The 16,941-nt window shown below is 42.2% G+C and overlaps 1 protein-coding gene across 4 annotated transcripts in view; it reads left to right on the top strand.

The window, feature by feature from the left end:
- unc5a (unc-5 netrin receptor A) overlaps positions 1-16,941 on the top strand; it is a 322,248-nt gene that overhangs the window by 222,119 nt on the left and 83,188 nt on the right. For 2 of the 4 annotated variants that reach the window (XM_017706248.2, XM_017706249.2), the window contains exon 6: positions 843-1,010. The exons of the other annotated variants lie outside the window; for them this stretch is intronic. In XM_017706248.2, the coding sequence (XP_017561737.1) occupies positions 843-1,010 (168 nt within the window). The remainder of the gene's footprint in view (positions 1-842; positions 1,011-16,941) is intronic. 4 annotated transcript variants of the gene reach the window in all.

Genomic DNA, 16,941 nt, shown 5'->3' on the forward strand with positions numbered 1-16,941 from the left:
CCCGACTCCCTCGGTGCAATCATTTTGTTGAGCACCACCAACTGCCTAAGCATATGACTTCGTTTTAGAGTTAGCGTTAGCCACACTTGCCAACCCTCCTGATTCTCCACAGAGTCCTGATCTTCTTTGCCTTTGCTTAAGGATCTCCCAGGGGTCAAAATGTTTCCAGTTTTCAGATCAATTTTATGTTTTGTGCTTTTTTTGTTATTATAGCCTGGCAGGCAAAATTAGCCAGCTAACGGCAACTTTATCCTTTGAGAAGACCACTATACACCACTGTGAAAGTCAGCATGCTCTATTTTAACTAACTAGTGGAGAGGTGCTCCTTTCATAACATAAAAATGGCCACACAGCTGGCAACATCATTTAAGAGCCTTTAGACTCCAATCAACTTGTCCTGTTGCTTTTTGTACATGATACTAAAATCAAGGTTTCACACAGGTTTGCATAACCACCGTCTTTCTAAGTTCGAATGGTTGGCAAGTTTGGTGATAGTGTTCTATGTTGCCCATTGTCCCCACTATTGTTGACTGAGGCTTGCCTTAAAGGTGCGGGGGGGTTTCATTTCAAGGCCAAAACAAATCAGCTCAAAAATGACTGGCATCACAATGCTTGTTGTATCTTAGACAGCTTGTCACAAGCGTCTCCTCTGGCCTCCGCCCTTTTGTTCAATTGGCCAAAATCCCAGTAAAAAGCCATCCAACACAAACAGCCAGCATGTGATTTGGGGAGCTTTTCTACCCCCTCTTCCTTTAAGACAGGGTGTTAAAGCTCTTTGGTTGTCACTGCTCGTCGGGTAACCCTGACCTGCTCTGTTCGTTTCTCTCGGGGCGGGTGAGCAGTGAATGGCGGCTGGTCCACGTGGGCCACCTGGTCAGCTTGCAGTGCAATCTGCGGCCGTGGCTGGCAGAAGAGGAGCCGGAGCTGCACTAACCCCGCCCCTCTGAACGGAGGCACCGCCTGCGAGGGCCAGAGCGTCCAGACGAGCGCCTGCACAGCTACCTGCCCAGGTAAACCGCCCACTCGTGCTTGAGTTCTAGTGCAGTGGTTCTCAACATCAACAGATCATTTTGGTGGGTGACAGGAAAGTAAATAAGAAAGTTTTTATTTTTAATCCAATGGCAACAGTATTCAACCCCCCCCCCCCCACTTCTTTCTTGTTTCACTATTAATGTCACAGCTCATCCTGTATTAAAACTCATACAAATATAAGGTGATGTGGTACCACAAGCACCACAACCCCCCTCCACCCACAGTCACTCTCCCTCCCACCACAGCCTCCTTGCCCACCAGTCCACCTCTTTGAGTGTAAGGAAAGACAGAGATGGCTGAGAGACGAGGCAAATTTGCCTAGCAGTGTAACAACAAAGTGAAAAGGTTGAGAACCACTGCCCTAGTGCACCATGGGGCTAGGTAGCTTTGTTGCACTGTAGCTGATGCTGTAGGTCTAGCATGGTCAGCTGTTCACCAGCTCCCCCACCATAGCTCAGGACTGACCAGGACAGTCTGGCCCCTGTACCCCCCATCCCACACCACAGGGCTGTTTGGCTTGCTTTGCAGCTGTTGATGCTTTAGCAACATGCTATCTGTGAATGCTTGGCTTGTGTTTTTATTTATTTATTTGATTGTTGCTTAGAATTATTCATGGCTAAACATGCCCTTTTTTTGCCATGTGCTGTCGCCCTTGCCATCACCACATGAGGACTTTGAGCTATAAGCCAGTGCGGTCGCTTGCTGAGAGGGTGTGTGAGCTCCACTGAGTCAGCCTGGGCTTGAGCCACAACCGAATGGCATCTGCACTTACGGCCTGCTTGCAAATATGAGCATTAGTGAGTGATTTAATGCAGCGTGCCACATCTACGCCCCGGGAGCTGGAGCGTCTCAGTGCACACAAATACACACACATATAGTACTCTTTTTAGAGACCCAGAGAAAGAGAGACTGACAAAGAGAATATGGAGGGTGAGAAAGAGAGCATAGTGAGAGCTTTTGCTTAGTATTTATTGATCCTGTGCAGTAGAGGGATAGCGGTGGGTGGGCAGGGGGTGCCCGCTCAAATGGGTCACGCTGCAGTGAAAACTCTGGGGGAAAAGGGTTCGCGTTTTACTCCAACTAAAGATGTGAAATCACAAAGACAAACACTCTGGAACATTAGCAGCATTAGAACATAGTTGCTATGGTTAGCAGACAACTGTCTCCACCAAGTCATTTCTGATGTGTGGCTACTGCAGAGGTCTTCAAATCCAGATCTTCAATCCAGTATGACTCTAGATCGAACCGGCGACCTTCCGGTCACGAGGCTGGTTCCCTGACCTCCAGGCCATGACTGCCCCTTACTTAGCACTGTAACTGGCTCAAACAGGAACTAATGGCATTTAATGTTGTAGTTTGTTTGTGAGAGATAGAACTAGCTAGAACTGCCTTACTTACTACATTTGAAGGTTTACTTGTCTTTTTGGTTGTTTTATGCAACTCTAAAGTGTCTAACTCTGAAGTGTTTGGCTACGTTGCCGAATTCCGTACTAACAACTAGCATTTCTGTTCATATTTTCATGCTTAACAGATCATTTTTCACTGTTAAGTGTGAAAATATGAGCAAAAACACTAGTTGTTGGAAGGCAAGCATAGATGTTAGTAGCTTTAGCGATATTTTATTGCTTATAATGCCTTAGTTATGTCTTTACAGAGTAATATTTCTAAAACTAGCCATCAACACATGAACATACCATTGTAGTGTGAATTCTGGTGCACTTGCTGTTCATTTAATCATGCTTGGTGACTTTATCCTCAACCCAAACTTATTTGCGAAATTATAGTTGATTTCAGCTGCATGTTTTACAAAGGGCAGAAAAGAACACTTAAGTATCGTTAAGTCCTGCTGGTACTAATCTTGAGCAGCTGGACCATTGGTCAATAGAACAAGCAGCATTCCAGTTTTCTGGTACTAAAGGTTTGCGTACTTTATGCAGTTGAGAAACAAAAAGTTGAGCTTTTTGAGTTTTCCTCCAATTTTATTTATTTATTTTTTTTAAACAATGAGAATGAAGAACAGACCATTTGGTTGCTTTTACTGAGTCTAGCACATCCACTGAGCCATTGTTTTAGGTTGTTGACCTCTTTTTATGTTCACTGAAGTTGTTGGGGATGAGGGCGATGTCGGTCTTCACTAAAGAGGCATTATGAAGGCATTAGCGGCTGCTGGAAAATATGCTAGTGCTCAATAAACAGCAGAGGAAATCAAGCCTGCCCGTCAATTAAGGCTGTTTCTCTCTCTCTCTCTCTCTCTCTCTCTCTCTCTCTCTCTCTCTCTCTCTCTCGTCTGCCATGAGCAGGGTTTAGCTACTTAAGCCTTTCTCCTGTTTCAGCACAAAACACACAGTGTAATTTAATCAGACATCACCTTTACGCAGTGCCGTAAGTAACAGAGCTTCGGAAAATACGTCAAAAAAAAAAAAAAAACATTGCTGCACTCCACAGGGAGTTTAGTGTGTGGATGGATTTCACATGATTAGGGCACAAATAGCATCACTGTGTAGAAACATCCTGAAGAGGAGGGAGAGAGAGAGGAAAGAGAGAGAGGAGGAGTGAGGAGCGAGGAGATAGCGAGGGAGAAACAGGAAGTGGAGGGCGAACGTGAGAAGTGAGGGAGAGAGATGGAAAGAGAAGGTGGAAATGTAAATAAGACAGCAGGATGGAAGAGAAGGGAGGGAGAAAGGAGTGAGAACAGGGGAGGTAGTGAAAGTGAAAAATGAGATGTGCACAGTTCCCCCCTAAAACTGAGCGTAGTTGATCAGCCGAGACGTGTGATGTCCGAAGTTTGCTTCTTTAGTTGTAGCACCGGAGCTGCGAGGCTAATGCCAACAAGTAATGCAATCTTACAGCCTGTCAATCAGCATCTTTCAGACCTCATTCTTAAAACATTAAGCATTTGCCTCCTACTGTGTTGAGTTGTTAAGCCTTTGATGAGGCCAAGAAGTGGATTCTAAAGTAGTTATGCAACACATTCTGTACATTATAATCAGCTAATTCTGCACAAACGTATTTTTACTGATTATATACATTCACCCGCAACTTTAATAGGTACACCTTGCTGGTAAAAGGACTTCAGAACTGCCTTAATTCTTCGTGGCACACTTTCAACAAGGTGTTGGAAACGTTCCTCAGAGATTTTGGTTGGTTATTTGAGTTGCTGTTGCCTTTCTATCATCTGGAACCAGTCTGCCCATTCTCCTCTGACCTCTCACATCAACAAGGCATTTTCGTCCACACCACTGACCGCTCGCTGGATATTTCCTCTTTCTCGGACCGTTCTCTGTAAACCCTAGAGATGGTTGTGTGTGAAAATCCCAGTAGATCAGCAGTTTCTGAAATACTCAGACCAGCCCGCCTGGCACCAACAACCACGCCACGTTCAAAGTCACTTAAATCCCCTTTCTTCCCCGTTCTGATGCTCGGTCTGCACTTCAGCAAGTTGTCTTGACCACCTCTACATGTCTAAATTCACTGAGTTGCAGCCATGTGATTGGCTGATTAGCTATTTATGTTAACAAGCAACTGAACAGGTGTACCTAATAAATTGGCCGGTGGGTGTATATACAAATCAATCTGAATGCGTAATCTGAACGGTAAACCACTTCACGCACCAAACTGCAGTCCCACAGACTTTTACGATGAAATTTACAACGATGATATTTGATCTCTTGATCTATTTAATCCAATTTATACAAAATCTTCATTTATAGGCTTCATTTATTTCTATCAGGAGGCATCTGCCTGGTTCTAAAGCTCAATCTCTGCTATGACTATTTGATGGTGTTTTTTTGTTCTCAAAATAAAACAAAACGTGAAGAAAAATGGCCAAGGTCAGGTTCTCTAGATTCACATGGAATTTGAAGTTTGTTAATATCTCAACGTATCTGTCCAGGGTGTTTCCTGCCTTCTACATGACAAGAGCTGGGATAGGCTCTGGCAACCCCCACAAGCCAGGAGGATAAGCGTCTTTGAAAATGTGTGTGTTGATAATACTGGGTGATTCAAAAAGATGAATCAGTGAGGTACCTAGGAACCAATTACATACCAACTGAAAGAGGGGGTCATAGAGTTTCTGACTGCCACAGGAAGACGGCTCCCTTCAGTCTGTGAGGAGATGCGACCCCTGAGCAGAAAGCGTTTTGCGTTCTCCAATTCAAAGAGTCGCACTGAAAAAGTCGTGCAGTGCAGTGACACCCGGCATGCTCAGTGAAGTATGGGATGAATTTGACTACGGAGTTGATGTTGTCCATACAGCTGGAGGAGGAGGAGGTTCATATTGAGCACTTGTAAAATTACATAATAAACATTATGCTTACTTAAACCATTTACAAATGTCTGCAGGGATCAGTTACTGTAAGGATCAATAAAATAAATCATCTTGTTGAATCACCCTGTATTTACGATGATTGGGAAATTTGTGTTCATTTTTTCCAAACTATACTTTTACAAGGGTAAAAGAAAGAAGTGGTAGGAGAGAGAGGGAAAGCAGAGGGAGTCTGTGTGAGAAGGATGAGGAGAATAAGAAGGAGGAGGGTGAGGCTTTCTTTCTTCTTTTTTTTTGATGAGGCTTGGACTCAGGGTCTTGACTGTGCTGCCCCAGGAGGTATTATTTTTCTCAGGGCCGTGTATGTTTCCCTTACTCACTCTGAGCTGTGGCCTGGGACACAGCGCAACATCAGCGTGTCCCGGCCAAGGTTGACTTAGCCGTGCAACCTGTCTAAAACGGGCAGCGGATGGGTTTAGAGCATTCCCCAGAGAGTTAGCAACTCCTCACAAGCATTCATCAATGCATAGACATGCTGGGACAACTACAGGCCTTACAGTGACAAACTGACACTGCATTGCTTTTAACCCAAAATGTAGTTGATCAGCCAAGACGTGTTTGGTGTCTGAAGTTTTTTAGTTTTATACTGAAGCTGTGAGGCTAATGTAGCTAATAGGTATTGGAAGCTGTCCATTAGAAGCTGCCTGGATGATCAGTTGCCTTCAACCACATCAAGTTATGTCGAGTAATTATGTTGTTTCTGACACTGTATCACATACAGCGCCTATAAAAATGGACATTTTTTAAAAAAACGTATAAAAACAGTAGTAGGCAAATGAAAGTATGCGTTTATGTCCATGCTTAGGTCCATTTTTAGAGACAACAGGATGTCTGAAGAGGTCAGAAGACAATTTTAGCATGTGCAATGGAGAGCAGGTGACTCCTCTCACACATTTATCACCGAACAAAGACACACTCAGACAACTGCGCATCTTCAAAATTCTATCCCTGTCCCGGCTTACCAAGGCGACTAGGAAGGGCATAAATCATCATTTACTGAATGGCTTCAGGTGTCCAAACTACTGCTCCCACAGCATCGAGACACTCACAGACGCATTATCGCTCTGATAAATGGGCTTCGGTACTCCAACACACGCACAACCACAATTGGGAGCAACTGCTGCAAGGGTAGGATGTGTGTAAGGATAGTGTAACGGTAGGCTTTTTTATTTGTGAATTGCCTCATTAACCTGGCTAGCAACTGGACTTAAAGGGAGCAGAGTGCAGGTACATTCTGGTGGTCCTCACATTCCTGATTTATGAGTTTACCAAAAGATAATTGCGCTCACATGGCTGACAGAGTTATAAAAACAATAGTAAACTCTGGGAAGTTCCACATTTGATGTGTCTCAGTCTCCCATGACACCGTGTCCTTGTTCTTATGATGTGTATCATATTTGATGCTTCAGAAATTGAGAGACAAGATGAATTTCAATTGAAAAGACTGATGAATGTTTGAGTAGATCTGTGGCATCGATTATTCAATAGAGGTGATTTCTCTGTGTATTTGGCCACTAGAGTTCAGAATCCAGGCTATTATTTGTTGTGAGATCAAAAGACATAATTGGCTATGTTGACAGATCAGGCAATCAGGCCTGGCTTTCTATGTGTCTTTAATGGTCAGTTTGACCCTGATGAGCCTCTTGTTGTGCATCCAGTGAGTCATGGGCTGCTCTGGTTGTAGCACTTTGAAAAAGCTTCTATAATGCTGAGCATTGTCAGTGGTCTTTCACACATGGGAACATTCACTAACGATCACCTGGACATGAACCACGGGCAGTAATGATTTGATGAATTGATGGGTTGCTGACCTCATGAGTGTCCAAACACTGAGTTAATGTTCTCTGGTCAGATGAAACTGAAAAAAACTGAACTGTTAGACCAAAAGGGTGAGGCTTTTAATCCAAAGAACACCATCCCAGCTGCGAAGCATGGTGGTGGCAGACTCATTTTGTGGAAGTGTTTTGCTGCACTTCATAAAATCTCCATGAAGGAAGAACAATTACCTAGAAATACTGAAGCAACACCTCAAGACAGCAGCCAAAAGTTGGCTTGGTCTCAGCTGAGTCTTCCAGCAGGACCACAAGCTTAAGCAGTTTGGCCTAAACATTTGTATTCGTAAATGACAAATTATCTGTATATGAAGGTCTGAAATCAATTTGAATGTATCTTATGTAGGTACATCAATGCAGGGTCCATAGCAGCAAATGTTAACTGATGAGAAATGTTCACTCAGAGTAACAATGCATCAGCTATTTTTTGCTATTCAGACAAAATAAGTAGTGCTACACATAAATGACACTGTGTCCTTGTTCTTATGATGCGTATCATATTTGATGCTTCAGAGAGACAAGATGAATTTCAATTGAAAAGATTGATGAATGTTTGAGCACCGTTTATACAAGAGAAGTGCTTTTATATGTGTATTCAGCCACTAGAGTTCAGAAGCCAGGCTATTATTTGTTGTGAGTTCAAAAGACGTAAGCGGGCAAGTTAACAAAATGGGGCAATCAGGCTTGTACTGGTAGCTGATAAGAGCCTGGCTGTCTATGTGTGTTTAACGGTCAGTCTGACCCTGATGAGCCTCTTGTCGTGCATTCAGTGTGTCACCGGCTGCTCTGGTTGTAGCGCTTTGAAGAAGCTTTTTAAATTAAATGGCCACGTCAGGGCATGGCACAGCAAAGCACAGCATGAGGGCTGCTGATACATTGCATGCAGAGGGGTGGTCCACACATATACATGGATATGTATAAGTGGCTGCTAAGGTGTTGCTAGACCATGGCCTCTGTGTTTCAGGTGGTTGCTAAGGTGTTGTTTGACAGTTGCTATGGTATCCCAGGTGATTGCTAAGCCATCGCTATCGTATCCAGAGAGATTGCCAAGTTGTTGCAATGCCCTTGCTTCAGTATCCCAGGTGGTTGCCAAGCTTTGATTGTGAATGTGAGCAGAACAAAGTGAGCACAAAAAGTACCATAAACTAGGTGAACAAGCTGTCAGATTGGAACCTGATTGATGAAGATTCTGAAGAACAGACAGCGCCCTCACCAATCCATATGTCCTCTCTACAAACATAGGAATTTAAATATTGGTTCCTGAACCCAAACCATGCATAATATGTCTAACAAATAGCCGTTTGGGATTCAGCCATGCGTGCAAAATTCCACACTTTAAAAGCAAGAATTTAATTATTTACATAGTGCACTGTAACAGCTTGAACTAAGGTCAACAGTCACTACCAGTTCAGACACTGCAACCCGATGCAATTAAATTGATCGGGAATACAAAATGGCAAGAAGCTAAGCAGAACAGAATGCCTCAATTTTGACCTTTACTGAGTTGAGCAACCACTGAAATTCACATAAAACAAAACAAGACAAGCCAACCGAATGTTCAAACCAAACATTTAGAAGAGGGTTTAGATGAGGAGAAAACCAAAGTTCATATCCCCAGAAATATCTGTGACTTTTTCTTCAGTTCCCCAGAGGGTAGTTCACAAGTCTAGCAGTAAAATTGCTAGGGCCAAAAAAAGCAAAAATTAAATACCAAACTGTTTTAAAAAAAGATGAATGCCCAATTACTGGCATTGAGGTTCTCATCAAACTTTTCTTCCAGCCTACTTTTCTCCTTCAAGATAGCTGCCACCCCCACATCCTTACTTGCACCTGTACCCAACTTAAAAGTCAAACATGCAACATTCATGCATGCAGTTTGTCAATGCTTGTGTGTATCAGCCTAGCACTCACATATTTGCACACAGCATAAAAAGACATTTGCACTCACACGCTCTCTCTCTCCTTTATGCACACACAGTCGGACTGGAGTGGCGATTAGATGTAATAGCTTTTTGCAGAAAGCATCTGCAATGACACAGGTTGTCATTCTTTTGGCCAAGCGTCAAATCACAAAGAAGCTGCTTCATTTCCAAACAGGTCTTATGAGAGCCGACACACTCCGCTCACTGATTAGGGGTTTCCGAGCTTTTGTTTGTTAACAGCGCTCCGCTGCTATGTCCATCCCCACCTAGTCTATCACCTGAAACCCAATTGAAATGTTGCAGAAAAAAGGAACAGTGATAGAAAAGCACCTTCATCAAACGCATCGCTGTTGCAATGCTGGGTCGCTTAAGCAGGCTTATTTGGCACCTTAGTACACAGAGTATAAGCAGTTTGAGCGCCCTTTTTTCACCATGGCTTAAATGTTCAGCCCCATTTCCATTTCTTTTTCTCTCTGACTTCCCTTCTGCCCTCCTTAACTGCATACCTGTGCAACACATGTGCCCACTTGCTGAAGCGAGTTTGGAGTTTAAAAAGAAATGGGCTGTCACCCCTGTGGTTTGTGCACCAGGTTCCTAGCTTACAAGCTCAAATTAGAGTTTTATTTGCTATTTGTCGTGCTGTGTAGCACATCTCACAGCTTTGGTTTGCCAGGGTTTACAATTTGGTATCTTTTTCATGAGTTCTCTCCCTACAATACCCAGCAAATACATCAAACAAGCATGGGAAATCGCTGTGGTCCCAACCAATCCTGACTGCTTAGCCTCGCCACTGATCTATAGGCTAATAAATGCAACCAAGCTAGCATTAGTGTAACTTACCTCAAGAAAACACTTTACAATTACAAATGATTCTGACTGTACTCATGAAATGGACACCAGAGACAAGTTTCTCTTCCACCACAGAAGTGAAGCCTTGCTGACTTTAGCTTTAAGCTTGAGTGGTCATTTCTGTCCGGTGAGAAATTCACTCTCTCCATTGTAGTGGTGATTTGAGCACAGTTACTACAGCCATGTGGCTGCAATTACATCTCCAGCTTCCCGAAAGTAATGTTGGCTATCTGTTTTTCTTTTCCATTTACTAACTAATAAATACATTTAAAAAAAGATGCATGATATGATCTGCTAAATGTGACTAGGGACACAAAAAAGGTATCAAATTTGAGTGATTTCATGTTGACTTTACATACACATAGAGAAATGTCCAGGCAGTGCAATGCAAAAAAAAGGGTTGAAATGTCACAACCATATAAATGTTGCCTCGTTCATTCGGTCCCCAGGGATCCCACAGCCATCCATGGCCAGGAATCCAAGAAAGCATAACTGACCTCACTTTCTTTGCTTGGGTACGATGGTCTTCCCTCTCCCACCACCACTCAATGCAATTGGTGTTCGCATATGTAACAGAATTGGCCGTTAGTCTTCTCAGCATGTTGAGCTGAGTTTGAAAAGATGGAGTGGCTGGCTTCACATGGTTCAGAGGAAGCACATGCTAGCCTTCATCCTCCTAGTGCTGCTGGTGTCGTGTGATCTGATGGGGCCTAGGCAGCGGGTGGGACTGGTCGTGACTAAGTAAGGGAGAGAACTGGGAGAAAACATGATTTTATTAATCCAAGTATGAGCTTGTGAGTTCAATCCCTGGTGATGCCACAGCCATCCATGGCTGGGAGTCCAAGAGAGTGCAATTGGTCTGATCTGGTAGTTGGCGCTTTCCTTCAAGTGCGTTCAGCTGTGCAATTACATTGCCTGAGCAGCAGTTCAAAAAGATGTGGTGACACCACACAGGTCTTGGAGGAAACCTGTGCTAGCATTAGCCCTCCTAACAGTGGTAGTGTCGTGTGACTGGGGGATTTCTATCTAGTGGGTGGAATTGGAGTTGGGGAAAAAATAAATAATGATAATAATATTGTTTAAAAATGTAAAGCCTTATCAATCTGTTATGTTCCTACTGGGCTTTTTGTATCTAATGTTTCTGATATACACAGCCAAACTTTGCTGCTTTACTCTGTTAGCTTGCTAGATAGGCAAGTTAGCTGGGACTCGCAGCTAGTAACACCAAAGAAGAAGGGCAAAGCTCTAAACTCTAAACTCCGAAGCTTAAACTAGATTTCTAAAAAGACACTTTGCATTACAAAGTTTGCGTAGCAAGCTAATGAACTCACAGAGGCTAGCCCGGCTGAGCGAAAGCTGAGTTAGCCTCTTTGAGTTCGCTTTGTTTGAAAAGTTTGCTCGTTATCCCTTCCTTCCATTCTGTAACGTATGTGCTGCAAACTGCCAAGTCATCAGGCTGATTCGGCGAGGACATGTTCATAATACTATTGAAATGTAAGGTGAATTTCCAACAGATTGGGTGTGCCTTTGTTTTTAGAATCAAAACTACTGTCTTTTCTTCATCTTCCCTTCCTCGCTCAGACCCTCCATCATCACAAAAAAAGTGGTGGCCTATATAAGTATGTTCCAACCAAATGAGGGTGCAAATAAAACTGGGTACCAGGAGACGGAGAACTCCTCACTGAGCCCTCATCACTTTTTGGCTCACTTTTTTTTTTTTTTTTTTAACTTCTCTCTCTTTCTCTATCTCTGCATGTTTTTTGAAAGTTCCATCTCCACTGTAGATTCCCCCTGCACTATACTAACAACTGCACACAGCCTTAAAATGTAATATTTTAAAGTTCAGCTCAGGAAACGTGTGTACTGCAAACATACGTTCTTGCATTAGCGAAGCTGAAATAGATCAAATATTCGAAATATTCCTTGCCATTCCATGCACAGGCGAGTGTGTTGTGAGGGTGTGTGAGTATGACGATCCTTGGCTTTCTCAGACAGGTTGTGAAGAGGAAAGGGGACTTTTTTTTGGGCATGATTCTATGAATACCTCAGAAATGTTGCTCCATGAAAGTCGGCACAGTCCTTTTCATTCCGCTGACTGCAGACGGAGGGAAATGGAATAATGGTTTCTCTCAGTGCTCTCATTTTTAAACAGCCCCCCCGAATGTGATGATTTTGGTAGGTGATTGACAGCCTCTCCCGGTAGGAGCAGTAGGCAGGGATCCAATGTGATGTAAGCCAATACAGGGGCAAAGCAGTCCAATAACATTGTATTAGCAGTAGGTGGTGCTTCACATGTCTTAAAAGTGCACATGCTAGCCGTCACCTTTCTAGCTCTTATCATTGTGTCATGGAGAGCTGGGAATAATTGCCATTGGAAATAACTGGGGAGGCCTAAATAGCAAGTGGGAATAGTGGTAACTTCAAAGCCAATTCCAAAAAAGTTGACATGATTTGCAGATCTTTTTTCACCTGTATTCAACTGAAATCTGTAAAAGAAAAGATATGTAATGTAACTAATATAACTTTTTTGTTCCAAATAAATTGGGACACTGTGTTACATCACTTTTCTTTTAACAACATTCAAAAATTGTTTTGAACAGACACTAATTGTTGTTGTGAAAGTGGAATTTTTTCCCTATTCATGTTTGATGTACCACCCTAGCTGATCAACAGTCCAAGGTCTCTGTTGTAATATATTTCACTCTATAATGCACCACGTTTTCAAGAGAGGCCTGGACTGCAGGTTAGTCTAGCACCTGCACTCTTACTACAAAGCAACACTGTTCAGAGTGTGGCTTAACAATGTCTTGCTGAAAGAAGTAGGGATGTCCCTGAAAAAGACGTAGTCTGGATAGCAGTGCATGTTGCTCCAAACTGAGCATGCACCCCTAAGCATTAATGGTGCATTCACAGATGTGCAAGCTACCCATGCTACTGGCACTGTCCCACCCCCGTACCACGGCAGACTATTGCTTTTGAACATTGCATTGGTAACAGTCATGATGGACCCTCTCTTCTTTGGCTCAGATAAGATGACATCCATTATTTCCAAAAACACTGGACTTGTCAGACCACTTCTGCTTACATTAGTCCATCTCAGATGAGCTTTAGCCCAGAGAAATCGGCGGCATTTCTGGATGTTGCTGATATATGGTTTCCTCTTTTGTGTAGTAAGAGGCATAACTTGCATTTGTTAATGCAGCAAAGAACTGTGTTTACTGACACAGTTTACTGATAGAGTCTACTGATACTTTTCTGAAGTATCCCCAAGTCCATGTTGTTATGTCCATTACAGAGGCATGCTGGTTCTAATGCAGCGCCAAAAGGAATAGAAGGTCACAGGCATTCGATATTGGTTTCAGACTTGTCTTTTAAACATAGAGATTTCTCCAGATTCTCTGAATTTTTTGGTAATGTTCTGGACTGTAGATGGTGAAATCCCTAAATTCCTTGCAAATGTGTGTTAAACTGTTGGACCGGTCACCTTTTTTGTGCTGTAAAAGATCTGTAATAAACAATTCTGTCCCAATTATTTTTGGAATCGGGTTTGTATAAAGCAAGACACAACAACAAACAAACAAAACGTATCAGTTCACAGTCAAATGCTAAACATGAAGCAGTATGACTGGCATTTTAAAATAGTCTACCTGTATTATCTATGAAATTACAAATATCAGATCACTCAGAATCAACAGATAATCAATGATAAAAAAGTCTTGGGCTGGGATTATTAAATACGTTTTTGACTGATGGTGCCATGTAGCACTAAAGAAACAAGCTCCCATTAAGCCAAATGGCCAGATCTAAACAATGCATTTCTATAGGCCAACTGATGTGTTGAATCAGGTACCTTATGCTAGCTTACAAACATTGTTCATTTCAGTATCCCTGCCAGTATAAAAAGGTCTAATGGGGATATTTGTCCTATATAGTCTAATGCTATACATTAAAAATCGGAATATTCAAATAGCATTTGTTAAAATGTACAGTCCAAGATTGTGACTACCTGTTGTCTGAGCCTATCTAAGGGGTAATTGTGTGCTTTTGCCACGCCCACTCCTCTCCTCTGAAGGACATGGTGGCAGAAGGTGTCCCAACGCAGGCCACCATGATTTCTTAGAGTGGAAATGGCCCTCCTGCCGTCCCACTAAAGAGTGCCTTCAGTGCCCTTATGCTTTGTCCTTGACGAGACGTCCAATCGGACCTGCCGCTGTGTTATTGTATTACAGTCAGGCCTCGCAGCCATGGCCCTTCACACACATACATACTCACATAGTCCACCCCCCACTCCAGCACCTGTAGTGCAGAATGATTGGAAGCTTGTGGCATTACCTTAAACCACTGTACAAATGAAAGACGTTCAGGTCGGCAGCTCTGGATCAGACGCATGGGTTTCTGTGACTTGCCTCTTTTCAGACAGGCTTGCAGCATCTGTTTAATGTGAAATTGATCGAGTGCCATTTCACTGCTCCCCCCCCTTTTGTTCTTTTTCTTTCTTTCTTTCTTTCTTTTTTTTGGACGTTGATGTGTGCTCACGTTCTAGGCTGTAACTCTTAAAGAACAGGAAATGAAACTGCCTTTTCAGGACCTTGGACAGCGTCCAGGCAGGCCTAGCATTTTCTTGACACCTAACACACCCCAACATGCCTGGACTTTTCCATGGAGTCTGAAGAGAATAGAACATTCTATGCAAACTTAGACCAAGAAAGAAGATAGTTTGGATTGGTTTAACAACTTTTTGGTTGGTGCATATGTGTTATTTCATAGCGTTGAAGTCTTCATTGTTATTCTTAACCCCCTATGGCATGCATCATGAAGGCAATCTCAAAAATTTGAAGCCAGTTTGTGTGGAGGCTTTCTGGGGTTTGTTGCCTTGAAGCAACAATGGAAGAAATGTTACAAAGGTTATATAAGGCACATGATCAAAATATTTGGAATGGAACTGAATAACTATACAATTTAAATACTAAAAATGCTAATAAAAACTAGAACAATTCAATTTATGTTATTATATAAAGGAACCATGTTACCGTTATGAAACAGTAATGTTTTGGCATCTTGCATACCTGATAGTCAAGTTAGATTTCCTAAATAATGTGAAAAATATAATAATAATAATAATAATAATAACAATAATAATAATAATAAATGAATAACTACTGCAGTTTTCTCTCAAGTTACATTTATACTGTTCCTGGCTAAATCAGTGCCACTGCTGTACAGTGTTGCTTCTAGGTAACAAGCTAATTTTGTCAATTTCTCATAACATAAAAAATATTTTTATTATACTGAATGGCAAAAAAACAATGACTTCACATGAACAGATGGGCATCATATTTTTGGATGAATGAAAAATTTCTGAGGACAGCAGAAACATATATAATCCACAAGCTGCACCATGCTAAAAATTGCCACAGAGTTACATACTCTTAATTTGTTCATTTAAACTGCTCCCTTCATCATTAACCTTTTTATTGTCATTAAATATGTATCGTGTTAGTTTAAAGCAAGGAAAATTGGTTTGTCACCCTCAGGCAACATTGTGCAGTAGAGGGCTAAATAAGTGATGAAAAGTACTACTCTTCTATGAGCACTAAGTACTTCTTACTGTCCACAGTTTTGACTAGTATTGCGCATCTAAAGAGTGAAATGTGATGAAAATCATAAATAAAAAAACACGGCCTACATTTTGAGTGACTCAGCTTTTCAAGCTAAAGCTAGCGTGAATGTTCCCGATAAAACACAATGGCTTCCTCAACTGCTGCTATTCTCTTCAGCTGTATTTTTCAGATTTATAGCGGAAATCTGAAGTGGACGATGATTCATATTTTTAATGTTCGTCTTCATTAGCTTGCTAATTCGCACCTCCATTAGGCCTCGGTGGTGTAATAAGGCCGCCGCCCACGGACAGGGCCACTCAATGCCGCGCAAGGACAATTATCTGATTGGTTCCGCTCTCGCTGCCAAATGTACCAGTTTGAATCCTGACCAAGAGCTTTGTCAGCATCTCAGACACACACACACCAAAGCCTACGCCCCCTCACACACTTCCTTGCCTTGCCGACTGTGCTCTCTCCGCACCTATTAACCTGTTCTCGCTCGGGCGCCTGTGACTCAATATCTTTATCGTTCAGGACCGCTATTGATGAATGGCTCTCTCCTCTCCTAATGACCCTGATGCACGCTAGAGCGTATTACCGTTATTAACCTGTTCTTTAGCCCAGCCGTGACCTCAGTAGGGGTGCATTAGGGGTGCTCTAGTGTGTTATGCAGTAAATAAGCTGCCATGTGAGTGTGTGGAGGGGTTAATGAAAGGTCAGGCAAACCTGTCTGTGGTAACATTCGTTGCTGCTTGAAATGCTTCATAGGTGTCAGGTTTTTACTGAGAAAAGCTACATTTTCTTCTTCTTAGTACTGAGTTTACTGAGTCAATTGAGTCTTGTAGTGCCGTTTTGAACTGAGTTGGCTTGACTACTATGGCAGTGGCTATAAAATGTCCCGTACTGGTGTTTCAAACATTTAAACTCATGAAATGTTTCTTCTGAAACATTCTTGCTCATTTTTGCTGCAGTCTGTGCTCGTCTGGAAAGACACCACATGTTGGAACATTGCTGTGCAGATTTGATTGAGCCACAAAAGCATTGCTAAGGTCAGATACTGATGTTAGATCATTAGCTTTGGATTGCAAATGCAATGGCAACTCATCCCAAAGATACTGGATTCAGCGATATGATTCCAGAGAACCCAGTTCCACTGCTCCACTTCTGTTCCATTCTACTGACAATATATATATATATATATATATATATATATATATATATATATATATATATATATATATATATATATATATTATAAATATATATGAGATAAGTTGCCATTGCATTGCCATTGCTGGTGCTCCATTTCTTAACAAGCTTTTTCTGAGATGAGAACTGATGAAAAAAGTAAGAAAGATAAGAAAGATTCACAGAACTAACAA

The sequence above is a fragment of the Pygocentrus nattereri genome, chromosome 14, assembly GCF_015220715.1.
Source record: "Pygocentrus nattereri isolate fPygNat1 chromosome 14, fPygNat1.pri, whole genome shotgun sequence".
In the NCBI taxonomy this organism is placed as follows: domain Eukaryota; kingdom Metazoa; phylum Chordata; class Actinopteri; order Characiformes; family Serrasalmidae; genus Pygocentrus; species Pygocentrus nattereri.